This window comes from Anopheles bellator, chromosome 1 (genome assembly GCF_943735745.2).
Source record: "Anopheles bellator chromosome 1, idAnoBellAS_SP24_06.2, whole genome shotgun sequence".
NCBI classification, from domain to species: Eukaryota; Metazoa; Arthropoda; class Insecta; order Diptera; family Culicidae; genus Anopheles; species Anopheles bellator.
In genome coordinates this window covers 43,733,812-43,750,386 of record NC_071285.1, presented here as the reverse complement: position 1 = coordinate 43,750,386, position 16,575 = coordinate 43,733,812, and the positions used below count along the sequence as shown (strand labels likewise).

The following is a 16,575-nucleotide window of genomic DNA, read 5'->3' as shown; positions in this document are numbered from 1 at the left end:
AGTGGTAGATGTTCGAGTTTGTGGTTTTTTATGTCTGTTTGTGAATATATATATGTGTTTATATTGCGCTGCCAACATTAGCCTTACTTTTGATTGCGCATCAATTATCGTCGCTGAACGGTCTAGAAAATGAGTCTTCAATTCAATTAACTAGCAATCGAAACGAGATGAAACTATTAGCTTATCGAGAACGGAGCACTACTCGTCGGCCACCTGCCGGGTAGTATAAGTGTGCTTCGAGTGGTTACTTCAAGTAACACTACTCCCGTTGCGCTAGCACCCTTCTGACCGTTCGCCTGTGTCTTGCAGCTGAAAGACTGCTCGTTTTCGCTGCCGCAAGTAATTGATCCTGTCTCTATAAAGGGGGATGCTCGCGAATCGATCGCCTGCCCGGTGTACGCAAAAGGCAGTATGTTTGGTTTAGTTTCGCAGTAAACCTTCAACCAAGCGCTAGTGTTTGCGGTTTCTCTTAGTGTTCTATGTTGCGGATTACCTCTGGTTCTCTAACCGATCAGGGTCCGGTGTGAATAATTGATAGCGGGGCTGGGGCTGGATAGCAGGATAGCGGCAGGTATGGTTTGCCACCGGTGAACGGGTTGTCGCGTTGCGCGGGTCACTTGGGACCACAAATCACTCTCCACTTTCACTCGCACTGCCCGGCCGAGGGGTAGCCGAGCAGCCAGAGTACACCGCGCGGAACCGTCCGTTACAGCAGGTTGTTGGTGTAGATCTTGTGGATGAGTGATTTCTGGATCGTGTTCTAGGAGAATCCCTTGTAGTGGATGAAGAAGAATATCAAAAACACGGAGTACGCCGACGGGAAGGTGATGCGCGCGATCACGTCGATCGTTTTCGCCACGCGGATCGGATGCGGTGGCTCCTTTTTCCGCACCTGCACGAAGCACGTCTGTTTTTGGGGGAAAAGATGGTACGGTAAGAAAAGTGTTATTAATTTGAATGCGAACAATAGGTAGATAGACCCCTGCCTCTTCTAACCGTTCTAACCCTTCTATCCTAATAATGCAGAAGATTTATCCCTAACCTATCGGAGGACTTAAACGTGTCCGAAAGCTGCATTAATATTGAAATTATTTTTTGTAAACCCTTTAAGGATTTCTTTTAATTCCACTTAACACCAGAACGACTGTTTGGCTAATTGTTTCAAATCTTGGAATGGATTGATTTAGCAATACATTAAAAAAAAATGATGTTGCAAGTCTCTTTAAAGGAAGTTTATTCCATTCACTTTTGAACTCATGAATTTGTTGAAAGATGAAAAAATTTAAAAGAAGTACAAGATTCGGGCTGACATTGACTTATGATCCTGCTTCGACACTTTACCTAATCTGCAAACCGTGATGATGTCGATCATCCGAAATCGACAGTTGTAATCGTGCTGTTTTGTTTTTAATGCCGACAAATAAATAAACACAGCCTCTTACCTCCGTTGCACAGCCATTGTTTGCCGAGTGAGTGCAGGGACTCGTTCCGCCGGCGCAACTCGTACACGCGACGATCTCGTTCGGTCCGCCGGATTCCCGCTTCTTGACACCCTGCCAAAGGGAGCAACGTTAGTGGCCGCGGCAATGTGGGCACCGTGCGTGCAAATGAAACCAGGGCCAAAACTAAGAAAAACAGTAAAACACTCGGAACGCAGCAAATCGGCAAAACAACTCTCTCGTGTAAGGTAGGGGTTTGGTTTTTGTTTGTTTCATTTTTACGCAAGTTACGCGAACTCGAGGTTAGAACGCGCTTCGAGTTAGCGGCGTTGGGTGTTTGGAAGTGGCGTGGGGAAGATTTTGGCAGTTCGGGTTCACACGAAAGCACACATACAGAGAGACCACCTCTTTCAGGGGTTTAGGGAGGCAGTTACAGTTGCAGGTGGCAGGGTTCGTTTGCGGCCGGTTAATCCACGAAAAGCGACGGTAAGGCACAACGCAACAGTGTGAAGTGACAAAGAAAAAATGAATAAATGGAAAATAAACGGTACCAAGTACTTGGGCAATCACACCAAACCACACGTTTGATTGTTGAATGAAAAGGACGCACTTGTCGGCACCTCGGCCGGACCTTATTGATCCTTGACGGGGTGCACTTGAGGCTACACTACATTCACTAGCGCACACAGACACACACACACATACACGTACACCTAAAGCCAGCATGCATCCTCGGTTACCAGCGATCACTATGGCACTAAGTGCCCTCTGCGGGAGCTTCCGGTTTTGCCGGAAAAGCTTCTCCGGCAACGGATGGTCCTATTCTAAAACTAATCCTATTTCGCTCGTTCGAACGCTAGATGAAGCACAGGCACTGGGAGCTATCTTCCCAAGGCGCGTACAGTACAAGTTAGTGCACTAGGTGGTCGCTAGACGAGGACAGGGCGGATTAGGGTGCTACTTGGTGCGTGATTCGTTGTTCGTTGTATTCCTATGTTTACTTTATCATACAAAGTGACTCACGGCTCCGCGGCAATTGTGTCACGGAGGCAAGTATTTAATGGGACAACGTCGCTATTTTCTTTAATTGAGCTTAAGTGGTTTTAAATAATCAACGCAATAGATTTTAACCCTTGTATGCGCCGTTAAATTTTCCGGCTTCTGCTAAATTATTAAAGTTCGATTCACTTGGAGCGATAAACATATGTGAAAAGTGGCTAAGTTACATTTGGGAAAAATTTTAGTATAATTTTTATTACGATGGGTTACACAACCTCCGTTTCTACTTCTGCCATTGGAGAACCTCAAACTCCTGATAGTTCTGAACGAAAACAGTAAACTGGCCCGTGTCATATATGATATAAGTTAACTATAGAAAGGTGTAAAAGTGGCGAAAATTTCGAGTACCCCTAATAAATGTTTATGGAAATCAAAATAACGAAATGACTTTAACTGATCTTAATTTAAACCAAAATATATTCTCTTTATTTACTTTTAAATAAGTAAGATTTAGCATGTAAATGAGTTCATTTACAAACCTGTACACCTTCTATAAAAAATTCATAAACATAACTTTGATTTACACCCTCAGTTTGATTTTTTACTTTCTCTCTAAATGGTACCCGGTTGCGCACACAATGGTTATAGCTCGTCTCGATGCTAATCGTCGCTGTTATTGTTCCATTTTAATTTTATGCCCATTATGGAACATAACTGAACCTAATAGTTCGTTTAGAAATTCAATTATTATTTTTTTCCCATTTAAACCATTGTCAATTAAAATCGGGACTAGTGTTGCAAAATGATGTTGACTGTTGTTTCAAAGCATTCGGAGCACCTTCAGTAGTAGGATAGTGGCCGAACGATTTCAATCAACGTACAACACACCCGCGACCATTAGTGGCCACCGGTGGCCATAAATTACATATTCCGATGGCGCACCGGAAATGTGCCTTCTCTGCCCGGACCACGTGCTGTGCCGTCCGTCCTGTGTCCTGTAGGATAATTAAGGAAGAGGCCGTGGAGGCCAGCGCCACCGGCACTGGACTGGTTTTAGCAAAATTGCCACCTTCGGGTAGATGGTTGCCAACCCGGTTGCGCCGGATAATCAGTCATGCCCGGGGTATCCTCAGGTATTCCAATTACGCCGACGACATGCAGAACACCACGTGGCCGAATCGAAGGGAGGAGAAGCTCAGAAAACGGCGACCAGCGTTTTCATTTGTTCATCACCAAAAAAAGGATAATGGCTTTCTTCGTGGCAATCTTATCATACACCGGTGTAGTATGTGTGCCATGGCCACGGCCCCTGCCGCCCGTGCGAGAAAGTGATTTCCGGAAGTGATGTCCAATTCGCGGAGTGGAGAGAGAGAGAGATGGCGCGCGGTCAAATAGTCACAGAATCTGTACCAGGAGCATAACGCGGGACACACTTACCGGCTGATGGGATGGGCGTCCGCCGTTCCGGATCGAAGGTGGTCACCGTAGTAGTAGTAGTAGTAGTAACATTCATGTGGATATGTGGAGGTGTACGTGTGAGGTGTTCCGGACGGGCGAGGTTCGGGCAGATGAATGCAAATGTTAGAAATGGAGGATGAAGGTTTTTTGTTTCGTTGGCGGTTGGTTTTTCCACGTTAGTTTCGAAATGTGTGTCGTGTGTCGAGGGTTGCGGTGGGCGCAGGGGTGGCAAGAGGCAGTAGGGTGAGACAGAGCGGGGAACGGGAAGAGAGAATAATAAAACATGAAACTAATTATTGCACACATTCACCTTAACACAGCGCTGCCCTGGCAAAATGGCCGCCAGACAGAGTGAGCGAGACGGACAGAAAACGGGAGCTACAGGCGATCAATGCAATTATGTTTTAGTTTGACCACTTAGAACAGAAAGGAGCCAGCTTTGCAACGAGTTTCCCGGCCCGGCAAGCAGTGGTTTTTAGTGGGATTTTTCATATGCGAAGATCGTTCCATGAAAACTAATGCGGGTCTTAAAGTTTAAGAATTGGTTAGGAAATTCGGAGCGCAACATACGGCATGCCCAAGGCACCGGAAACCCGCTACATTTGGTGAACTGGCTCGCGGCATGGTTTGGTGCGTACAAAAGATCTCCAACGCCGCAGCATGGAGCTCTGGAGCTGGAGCAATTGGTCCGAGAAGGACGCCATCCTTGCGAGAGCTGGCGTTCGGCCAAACGCACACTAGCCACCCACTGCAAACAGCCAAAAAGCCATGGCGATGCGACCGGAACGCAATTCGCTAACTATCAATCAACAATCACAACCAGCAGCTAAAGTATCTACATGCTAATGGCCGTTCCGGGCCCAGGATGACGGTTTTTCTCCACACTTTCGCTCTCTCTAAGCACCTAACGGTTCAACTTGCGCTGAACTGGTGCTGGCGGTAAGTGGACGATAATTGTGTTGGCAAACAATCCAAACACACACAAACACACCGGTGGAAGTGCATACGTGTCAACATTGAACTCTGGGTGGAACTCATGCAGGGTTTGCTGTTGTTTGATTGAATTTAGTAATTGCGTCGCCAACGCTGCCATCGACAAAGATCAACATTTGTGAGGGGAAGCGCTTTTTATGTTTTTTTTTATGCGGTGTTGTTTCACTTTTAAGTTATCAAACAAATAGGCACATTATTTTGGTACTTCAAGCTAATGGAGGAGCAACATAATACCTCACCTAAATTATATGTATTTTTTGTGCAAAAATATACAAATTTGTGACTGCCGATAGAATATTTTACAAAAAAATTTCGCTAAACAGTTGCTCAACGCCAAATTGGATATGCAGAAAGAAAGTTTGTTCGACGGATGTTTTGGGCGGTCAGAACTGGTAGATGCTTCGGAAAATAGAAACAGCTACATACACACATCTTCGAAGTGGATTTTTAGGCGAATTGAATTTATCATTAATAACTACCATTAAAAAAAATTATATTCGATTGAAACAAGAAAAAAAGCATCCACAATGGGAAAAAACTGAAAGTACGAACGAACGTAGTGCGAAAAAGTGAACGACATTATGGACAGCGATGCTACAAATTTGATAGAATAACAATAAAGCGCAGGCAACAAACAGATAAGAGGTCAGTCTCGGTTGCAAGCGCATTATCCACATAGCACAGACTAATCAAGCAAAACAGAGAGCATTAAACAGAGATGCACCAGATAGTTTGAGAACCACGTTTCTCATTTTATACAATAAAAACCAAAACGCCAGAACCATTGTGAAATATTGCAAAAGTTGTTGTCCAATAGAAACGAAGCAGCGAGTGAGTTATGGGTCCCTCCGCTTGACCTTTCATCACCAGCGGCCATTACTATTTCAGAGCAGGCAATAATTGCACCGAGAAAGATCGGGATTGCGTGGGATCGTTTGATTCATCGTTCGTGTGCGAGACGGCAAAGCATAACCCTCGGACCTCGGACCGAAACGAGCATAACTTTCTTCCCGTGCCGAACAGTCAACGAAAAGGGCTGGAAATGGATGATGAACGGTTGGCTTGGCGCTGAAAGCTGTCTCCTGGTGGCACTTTGTCGACGGGCCGCTCTCTGGCAGTGTATCATATTTTGAGCATCGTAATTTTCAACTCCCGCCCTACGCCCTTCCGTGGGTCAAACTTTGCGAGCCCGAACAACGGGGCGGGAAACAATAGAATGCAAAATTCCATAATCAACTCCAACCTCGGGACTCGGGCCTGTGCCATTATGGCCCACAGCCAACCCGGCGGAAGCATCCATTGGCATCCCAGCCCAGGCCGGCCCACGAAGGTGGGCCGGTTGCATATCTCGATTATGCCAAGCACATTTTCCAGCCAACCGATAATTCCCCTTTTACGAGCGTTGATTGGAACCACACCGGGCCCCACGTTCGAGGTGGTCGCTATGCTCGGGCACCCGACGCTCGTTGCGAACGCCGGAAGCTGCCGTCGGTTGTTGAGGCATCTTTTGCCGAGTGCATAAGTTGATTAGTTGAGGCCGGGATGGTAAGCTGCATCGCTTTACTGGGACGTGTGCCGGCGATTGCTGACGATGCGTGGCCACCAGACTGGTGCGATACGCTGCACAACTCGGTCCAGGTGGAAATGCTGCACAAATTGTTTGCTTTTTGAAGTGGAAAAAATGTATGTGTTACGATCGCTAACGTTATTCTAACGTAATGCTAACGCTGATCGCTGATAGCGATGGACTAGGTCTTATCTAAACAATTTTCTCACTTTCTGTGAATTTCGAAAAAACTGTACTTAATTGTAAAAGAAAAAGGTTGCTGTGAGTCCGTTATCCATATAGGCGTCATTGGAATCCATCATTAATTATTTTTAGAAAAAATATGCAAAATTGATCCGGATTGAGTTTTGTGGTCTGAAAGGCTCACCGATCTGTTTTTTGCCACCCTGTGTTTGGTGCCTATCATTATCGATTATGAATCTCTTATTATGCTAATGAGATGATTAAATTGACATTAATTTTTGGTATTTTTGGTTGGCCATCGGTATATCTTCATCAGTCTGTTAGTTTCGGTCTTTACTATCACTCCCAACATGAATCACTTTGTCTAACTTGTTTAAAATTATCTGAAGTTTGCATAAGGTATGGCCTATTTCACGCGCTTTTTCTACTTCGTGGAAATTAATAAAATATTCTCTTATTTTTTTCAAATATTTGACATACTTTTCAAAAAGCGATAAATTGTACATTTTCCGTTAAATAAATTAAATGCGTTCCTTCTCAATTATAGTAACACCATTTTGTGAGACACTTTTAAAATACGAACACAAAAAATCCGCAAAATATATTGAAACGCAGATCGATTTCCCGAAGCATCGAGAAAGGATATGGTTTGTGCGATTCGTAATAAAATTGTTTTCAACCTCACAAAATGCAGGATCAGCAAATCGATCGTAATGCTCGGTCCAATAAAGACGTTCCGTAACAGTTGTGTAAAAACTTTTTAATGTATTTTCCACAAAACTTTTTACCAAAAAGTAATTAAAATCTCATCAAAACGTTCACAAAAAGAAGGACACTCCGTATATCATGGAGAAAGAACCTGCGATGCATCGGTCCTCTTCGCGGTCTTCGGTTCCATGGTGCGGATGGTTAGTTGGTCAGGCCACACGAATACACTCGATCGAACTAACACACGCAAACGGACACACATTAAGGTCGACAAAGCGGTTGAGCATAACCCAAGCAAGCAAAAAAACGGCGGTTGGAAAAGGGCACACTCCGTGTGCAGCATAAATGCAATCACAAAATGGCGCCCCAACCAGTGGTTAGTAACTGTGGGAATGCTTTTATCATCGCCCCGGTCCCGGCACTTCGCGGGGCGTCAAATCCGGGAGTGGTCAACCGGAAACAGGTTAGGCAGGCCCGCGGCACAACTTACAAAGCTCGTCTCCATAAGCCCGATCTCGTTAAGCTTCGTTTCGACCGTTGGCGTTCGGCGGTGCGTGAGACTGCCGGAAGGGCCGGAAGTGAACCCTTCCTCGCACCGCTGCACACTGGCCGCGGTCGGTGGATGGGGAGCGGCGGAACTTCCGCCGCCGGTGCCAACGTCGCCTGAAGTTCGTTGATTGGCTGCCGGTTGGCTGGGATGCGTGGTCCGGCCGACGGAACCGGAAGCGGCGGTAGCGGAGCCAGCGGCGGTGGCTGAAGCGGCGGAGGACGCGCTAGTAGCGGTGGCGCCAGTCGTCTTCTCCGCGGCGATGGCCGTGTGAAACTCGCGCTCAATCGTTTCCTGCTCGTTCAAATAATGGTTCGACTGGTTTTAAAATTAACGGGCAACAAGTTTACCCCCCTCCGCGGAATATCTGTTATTGTTTTGAGGTCTAGGGCTTCGTTGTGTCCGGGCACACACAGGCTGTAGATATTGGTGATTGCGTGTAACAAGTGTAGCCAGGAGCGATGTTCGTTTGAATTTTCGATTTAGTTTTGCAATATTTTTTAGAAAACAATCATGGCTTTCAACGGTCATGCAATGGATGGGTCTGTTTATCGTCATTAAACAGAATGTTCGATTAGGATGAGGTCTGGTTAGAACATGAAGCTAACAATGATTTTAACATCAAGCAACATTCAACTGCAACTAGTGAAGATTCTACTCTTCTAGTGCCCACTTAATTTTTCCCTTCGAAACATACTGAAAGTAGTGGTCAAGTGGACTAGCGCCAACTTGCTAATGTGACGTAAAATTCGGGCAGCTTGGGCAACAATCGATGGAACAAAGCAAAGTGTTGGCTATGACTTTGACGGTCGGCGAGATCCCCGCAGTAGCCCCCCGCAGGCCAGCCTTTCGACTATCGGTAGCACCATTTCCACGATGGATTGCACTGAGTCGGCCGGAATCGATCCGGGCGTCAGTTGTATGCTTTATATGTACAGCTTCTATGCGCACTACAACACTAAGCGCACCTCACTAGTTTCGTGCTGAAACGCTATAAGTTCATTCAACAATCATCAACGGCGCACCATCATTGTGGCACAATGAAACCGATGTGAACCGATATTGAAAAGTCGAAGTTTTAGTACTTTCCACATTTTGGTCAACAAAATAAAAATAATAACAATTAACGGGAATAATAAGTAACAGGAACAATAAGAACAGAATTGGTCCGAGTCAACCGGGAAGAACTGGAATTGGGTGCGTAAATGGTGGGTGCAGCTTTCTGACATCGATTACAAGCATCAACAGACACGATCCTGTACGATCTCTACGCAATACGGGGGGTCTACTCGGGAGCAGCGAAGAAAGTAAGCAAGAAACGGGTGAAATCGAAACAGAACGGGAAAGGGGTTAAGCGGAGTAGCAAAGGGGCAACCGGTGGCAAGCTGGCAAGCAAGAGGCACGCTACTCCTCAAAACAAGACTCTAATCCCTAGTGTGCTAGAATGTTCGCCCACTAATCGTTCGTTCGCCCGCGCCCGTGAACTTGAAAATAAAGCAAACCGAGCACAACCCAACGGGGCCGACTGGCAACTAGTGTGGGAAGCAAGCGTCAAACCGTCAAACGTTACCGACAAAAGCCTCGACGACTGATGACGGGAGGGTGGTGGTTGTGCCCGCCCGGCCGACCCATCGCGTGGTGGGTTGTCGATCAGTTGTTGCGGAATGTTATGGGTTTTGTTTTGTTTGTTGAAACCAAAAGACAAGAAGCCATGCGTTGCGGATCGGATTCATCGGAAAATGGAACGGTAAACTCCAGCCAAGTGGCGGGTACCAAAAAGTACATTAACGAAACATTAAATATTGGAGAGAATTTTGAAGCAACAGTAAGCGAGCACATTAGAAAACCAAACACAGTTTGGGCCGATCAGAAATAAACAAAACAGCAGGAACACAGTGAAGCAAGTAAAAATGGAAGCCAAAACAGGTTCGGCACGGATGGCGTGTGTGGCGCGATAGGAGGCAGAGAGAGAGAGAGAGAGAGAGAGAAGAGAAAAATAGAAGAGAAGATAGCATGAGAAGAAACTAAAGTAGGTTTCAAAAATCGGAGGGATCGTACGCGACACACGAAACACGGGATCACCGTGTGGGATCGCGAGTTTTATGCTCTCTTTCGGTGTGATTACAAGAGTTATGCTAAGCATGCTCACTCGCAATACGTTTGGCTGATTTTTTTTTTCCAATAAAGATTGGGCCATCGGAAGTGGAAGCATTGAGCAACGCTCGTATCTCTGATATTAGCTGTTAGATCGACTAATTGATCGATCGAAAAATGACATAGGAAATTGGAAATGGTTCCAATTGGGGATCAGGTCACCAGATTGGCATTCGTTACCCAAGGACTATAAACGCCAAGAAATTGCATCCATATAAATCATATGTACTATATAATATATCTTCTTGCACAAAAGAAAGATGAACAAATAAACAAAAAAAAAATCTGTTAATGTATTTTTTAAGAAACATATGATTCCGCTTCCAATGGCCCACCCGTAGCTTGTCTTAAGTCACTATTAAAGAACAAAGCAAGAGGTTTGCTGTCTCAAACTGCTTTCGGAGGCTTTAGGTACGGCGGGTCACTTCAGCAGCGGTGATTGTAAGTTGTAAGCGAACAGAAAGGGCGATAGAGCACAAAACCGAACGGGATTTGATTTGGCCAAAGGCAAACGAGCGCGCCCGTGCTATTGCTGTGCATGACAGGTTTGGCAGGATGCTCTACTAGCAGCCCCCGCAGCATATCACTAGCAACAGGCACCAACCCATCCCCCGGCGGGACCGACCAACGGCAGTCGACCGGTTTGACTGACGTGATCGCGCGGGCACTAAGGAGGCACGCTTCAGATCGCGGATGAAACAAAAACATAGAGGTTGACGGGGTTTGCAGGGAGAGGCGCAATGCTTGGCATTGTCAGCAGCGTTTTGATGGGTGTCGGGATGGCTGTAGGGCTTCTGATTCGGTTTTAGTTCTACTTTCCATCGGTTCGGGGGTTCGGGTTTGAGTTTTTGGGGGTAGCTTTGAGTTGTAGTAGATGATGGTAGAATAAATAAGATAGCTTACCAGGGGGCTAGCGAGAATTATTCCGATCCTGCTTAGGACAGCTGGAAGACGCTGGAAAATGACATTACACAAATTGGTTGATACTAAAAAACATACACATACATCACAACAGAGAGCAGTATCGTGGTGTAGGAAAAGTTCGAAAAACGGAACAACGTAAACCATAAATGCGCAAATGCTAGACGGTGGTGTGTTTGTATGTTGTGTGTCACGTTGTGACAATGTTTCCGGCGCCATCGAGTGGTTGAAAAGGCGCACGTTATTGCCACAGTGCGCAATGAAAGGGATGAAATCGGGAAAGAAACCGAATAGAACCTAGCAGGTTTGTGTGGATGTCGTGCGTGTTTGGCAGTGTACTGTAAAGGACATTCTTTGCACTAGGGGAAAGCACTAGGAACAAGCGCCTGTTAGAGAGCATAGTGTGTGAAGAATTTGAAAAATGTAAAAAGGAAAAAAGCGAAAAGATGAAGCTGAAACACGCTACTCGGGTTGGGTGTGAGCGGAAGTGATGTTACGAACCGAACTAAACGACAGGACATAGGTTTAATTAAAACACGAGACGGATAAAAACAGAATGGAATACAACACAACGAAAAGGTGGAGAGAACGAGAGAACTGAAGTCGGAAAAGAGCTCGAACGAATCAGCTCGAAGGAAGCTGCCGCGATCCTTGGGGGTATTCTTTCGATCGCCTTTAAGCGAATCCTTACAACAACAAGCGGGACGCGTGTGAATCTTTCGCCCACGAGCTGCCACCGAGCTGGAGGCACTCGATTAAAGCTGGACTAAGGACATTCAAACCCTACTTTGGGATAGGTAAAAATATCTTTCACGTTTTCGGTGCAGCGCCGTTGTCAATCACAGCAGTTGAAGCCCAAGTGCACCGGCAAGTTGGGCAACTTTCCAACACTAATTTTTAAGACGTACTCAGCTAGAAACGATTGAAACTTTCGGGATTGTGTTGGCCGTACCGAGCAAAAATGCCCTCGCAACTGCCTGGCAGACCGAGTCGTGTCGAGAGCAGCGTTACACCGACGACCGGACGTGTCAATACGTTCGCGCTTCGTCCCGAGGCGAAGAAAAACTCTCAACGACACCAAACTGCCAGAGATAGTTTCGCTTCGCTTTTCTCCGAGCGAACGCGCTCCGAGGGTGAACGATGTGACTTGGCATGTTCCGAATAGCAAACGTGGTATACTCGCCAGAAGCTAGAATCCTTGATTACACCCGGTGCTTGGCTGCATCGTATTGGAAGAAGCTACCTTCGCGAAGAACGGGTAAGTTTAAGGTACACTGGGAGGTGGACCCGTGACAGGTGACGACAGTTTCCGTGGTGCCGTGACTTATGGGCCGATACTAAAAGAAAACTCCACGGGACGTCTTCTGGCGTCGTCCTTTCGCCCGGATTTGCCTGGCCCGGGAAGATGCGGCGGCCAAAGTTGGTGCGCTACGCTCGGGGCTTTTCACACGATTCCAGTTGACTTCCGAAGCAGCACTTTGGCCATCGGTCGGTGGCAGTTTATTAGCTTGGAGGACGGATGATGAAGGGAACCGGACACCGACACCGCCGGCGGTGTGTGAGAAGTTCTGACATCAATAAAACATAATAAAAATCGATTCAGCAGGGGACGGATGGGACGTTCTCGTAACAACCATGGCAATGGTGCCAGGTCGGGTTGCAGCGAAGCAGGAATATTGTTGCTGCAGTAAACAGTCGTGCTCCTTGGCCCGCATGCCAAGGAGCAGAAAGAACTCCAGCCCAACACGATCGATCTACATAACGCTCGAGTTTTGGCTCTACTCGCTCAACACGGTCAGCAGCAAACATTCCGGCATTACGTCCGATTTCTTTTTTACAAATGAACAAGGAGCTTTTCTCTATCGATTGTGACCGAGCTGACCTGAAATCGAATGACTCGTCACGTTGCACCATTCGTCATCAGTTGGAGCAGTTGTCTGCAGAATAAAACTTTTCTCACTGTTTTTCACTGACCAATCACCCCGTGGGGAACTGTGCACTCTCGCTCTCCAGCAACACAACTGCAATCTGCTGCTCCGTCGTGACCGGCCCGGAAGAATGTCTTGGCCGTTCCGTTGGAACAACGACCCGCAGTGACTTGCACTCTGGCCGGGCGACATCTCGGGGTGAAAATCCGAAAGCCGCCCTAGGACCTTGGATCATGGAAGCGGAAATGGCAATGGGAAATCGCAAACCTCCGGATGAGTCCTGGCTGGAGCATCTGCAACGGTAGATATTTCCGTCATATTTGCAACGATGAGACCGGATACCGCCGGTGTGACTGTGCCCTGCGGCGGTTCACCGCAGCGGAAACATTACGACGGTGATGGATTTTTCCGCCGGATGCAACGGAGCAACGGTACCCCGTAAAATGGTGCAAAAACGCGAACAGAGGGTGAAATTTTCTTCCACTAGAGGCACATAAGGCGCGTATTAAACTAACTCAGGAATCAACAGCGGTACGTGGATATTCGTATTGGGCCAAAAAAAGGATAATGTTTCTGTAAGATGTTGATTGAATGAAAACATTTATCGTAGTTTCGATTCGTGTCTTTGTTTCTCAACGTTAACGTTATTCAAATATAGGTGGTTATTTAAAATGTGTTCTTGGAGTGTGATACAGAAAAGTGGTTAAAAAAATTTAATTCATAATCTGTTTCTTGTGATAAACTAAAACTTTTCTTGTTATATTTTTTATGAACAATTTCTCCAAAAATATTTGATCACGATGTTTGATCCTATTGGTGACGAATTCTAGCAGTTTGCAATCGCCCTTTTTTTTTAACTATCTTAAGCCTTGCCACTTAGGATCATTGATATTTTTCGCCCCGAGTTTGTAGAAAATAATCGAGTTTGTTACTCCAACTTTTTACATCGTGATCAACACTAGCTTTGAACGATTGAAATATGTGAATGTTAATTATCAAATGGACGAATATCAAACAAATATCCACTGATTGTAGTAAGACCCTGAGATACTCCCAAGATCCCAAGCTCAAATGCCACATTTGGTTTCTATCGCAAGCGGCAACTCTTTTACTGCATTCATCGTGGGTCTGTGTTGACAAACGCCCGGAAAATTGTAGCTTGTTTATCGAGGACAGTACGAAAGCTCAAGATTTTCTCACGGCGACCGCCAATAAATTTCACCTGGCAGAAAAAGTCCTTTTAATGAATCACCCCACATCGGCATGATTGATTACCACGCGATGATTGAAAACTTTATTCTCTCGAAACTCTGCCCTCGCGAGCAGTAATTTGAAGCAAAAGTATCCAACTTCGACCATCACGAGCTCAACATGTTGTGCTCCACAAACATTACGCTCTGGAGGTCCCATGAGCGACCACTGCACGATAGGAAACAATATTTGCCTCTCGCGAAAAGGTCATTTGGCAGGTAATTATAAGGTTTTCGGGGAGAAAGAAGTGATTATTAGATTTTCCTTGACTCATACTTGACTCCAGTCCGGTGCTACAAGGACGCTGGCTAATGACAAAGCAGTGTTTTAAAATTCCAACCTGCGAGTTGCGACTATTATGCGGCAAGCATTAATCGGTGTCACAGCCGGGAAAACGGGCAACCTTGCATGCTTCATATTCTGCCTGACGCTGCGACACGCAACCGGAGCGACATGAATCAGACCCCGGGGCCATGAATCAGACCCATGTGTGCACGAACCGCTGCAGATTATGCAGATCATCACAAAGTCGCCGTAATGTTGTCACGGAAAGCCTTGAATAATGAATGTAGTGCCAACCGCACCGTTCGAGAAGGGATTTAAACACACGACTTGGCCTTTCATTACGACTGGTTTGATATCCTTAAAGCTTTTTCGAAATTAAAAATGCAGTGTGGCCGTGAGCCTGATATCGCGTAATCGGTATCCTCGTGCTGCTCTGGGAGTGCAGTGTGATGATGAGGTTGTGCAGATTCAGTCTTGAAACAAGCATAATTTTATCACAGGAACACAATGTGGAAAAACGCTGAAAACCATGTCGCCGGTGGTCAGTGGTGTGTGTATGTGTGTATGTGAGCTACAGAATGTGCATCGCGGTACGATTGAAGTGGTGCACCACGTTGTCTGGGCTGGTCTCATTAATAATTAGCGTAGGTAACGATTTTTGTAATTATCCCATCGATAATCAAAATGGGCGGTAAAGTTCAGCGAACTCTGCAGAAACCCCTGCTCCGATCGATTGATTTTTCCGTGTAACACCGAGGTTCTGGTAGCCAATGGAAGCAATCAATGATATACTTTTGCAACCGGGACAGACAGTGGAAGTTTTACGATTTATAGACATTCTTAGTTAGTGTAATGCGAGACTACGGAAAGGAGTGAATAATGTGAAATGGTTCTCGATATGGTCCACAGAGCAGTCTTAAAACTAGCACTTAATATTACCATTTAAGGAAAAAGGAACACTATTTAAATCGATTCAATCAGATTTGATTGGAAAACATGTTTTATCCCCTCACTTTCAATCGAAAGCAGTTAACAACACATCGAGTCTAAATTTATTGAGAACACAGTACATAGAAAAAAGTAACATCAAAACTCACGACACACGTACATATCTACAGAGCAAACTCGTTTCGTAATAACGATATAAAAAAACAATGCTTTTGAGTAGAAAAAGTTGACACACGAAATATAGTACAGAGCGTTTCGTGAAAGAGAGTGTAAAAAAATTGAAACACGACACGGCCACGAACTAGTTTTCTGATAAAGTACAAAACTCTTGGATCGGAAATAACGATAGTTGGACACAGCCACCAATCGATTTCGAGCGAAAAATTCAGAAAAAATGGCTATTTATGGAAAAAGAGTGAAAAAGAGTAGAATAGAGAAAGAGCGCGTGCAATGATAAAGCGATAACAATAAAAAGTACTCGTGAATATAGAAAAGAGTTTTTAGAAAAAGGTAAACAGCATTCGAAATGAAACTGGAAGAAAGCACCTTAAAGGGATGTATAGAAAGAACGTTGAACATTGCAACATATGCTCCACAGCTCACAGCGCGTACAGTTTGAACACGGAAAAGCCGCAGCCAAGTTTAGTTCGATTGTGTTTGCCACAGGAGACTATTTGTGCCACAGAAAGTATTCTCTACACGTTATCCTCACGATGAGCAAACGGAAAGTGGAAAAAACCTACGCCCATTTTTCAACTATCGACTTATGCATTTTTAAATTAAATCTATTTGTTGGCTCCAAGGCCGTCGTTGAAAGTCGCACCCATGAGAGGGCGCAGCGTAATACGAGACAAGTAAAAAGTAAACTAATAGCTGAAGATAAGTAAAGAAAAAGTAAATGTAACAAAACAAAACAAAACAAGGCGATCATAATCTAAAAGGTGAAAATAAATGTAAAAACAAAAGAGGTGGAAGAAAACGAAACGAAAAACCCTGAACAAAACATTGAAACATTGAATGGAAAGAGAGCAAACCAAAGAAGGATATGCTTTAAGAAATGGTGCTACGTTGCACGGATCAACAGAAGCTAACACAGTGGACAACATAATCAGAGGGACACAACGAAGGAGATCCTCAGAGAGAGAGAAAGAGAGAGAGAGAGAGAGCGAGACCGAGAGTGAGAGAGACACAGAG

At 45.4% G+C, this 16,575-nt stretch overlaps 1 protein-coding gene across 1 annotated transcript in view; it reads right to left on the bottom strand.

The window, feature by feature from the left end:
- Window positions 1-760: 760 nt before the first annotated feature.
- The window catches only part of LOC131215668 (gamma-aminobutyric acid receptor subunit alpha-4), a 28,838-nt gene continuing 13,023 nt past the window's right edge, over window positions 761-16,575 (bottom strand). The window contains exons 12-15 of the mRNA XM_058210060.1: window positions 10,952-11,002; window positions 7,838-8,188; window positions 1,443-1,553; window positions 761-907 (exon numbers count right to left, since the gene is read on the bottom strand). Coding sequence (XP_058066043.1) covers window positions 761-907; window positions 1,443-1,553; window positions 7,838-8,188; window positions 10,952-11,002 — 660 coding nt within the window. The remainder of the gene's footprint in view (window positions 908-1,442; window positions 1,554-7,837; window positions 8,189-10,951; window positions 11,003-16,575) is intronic.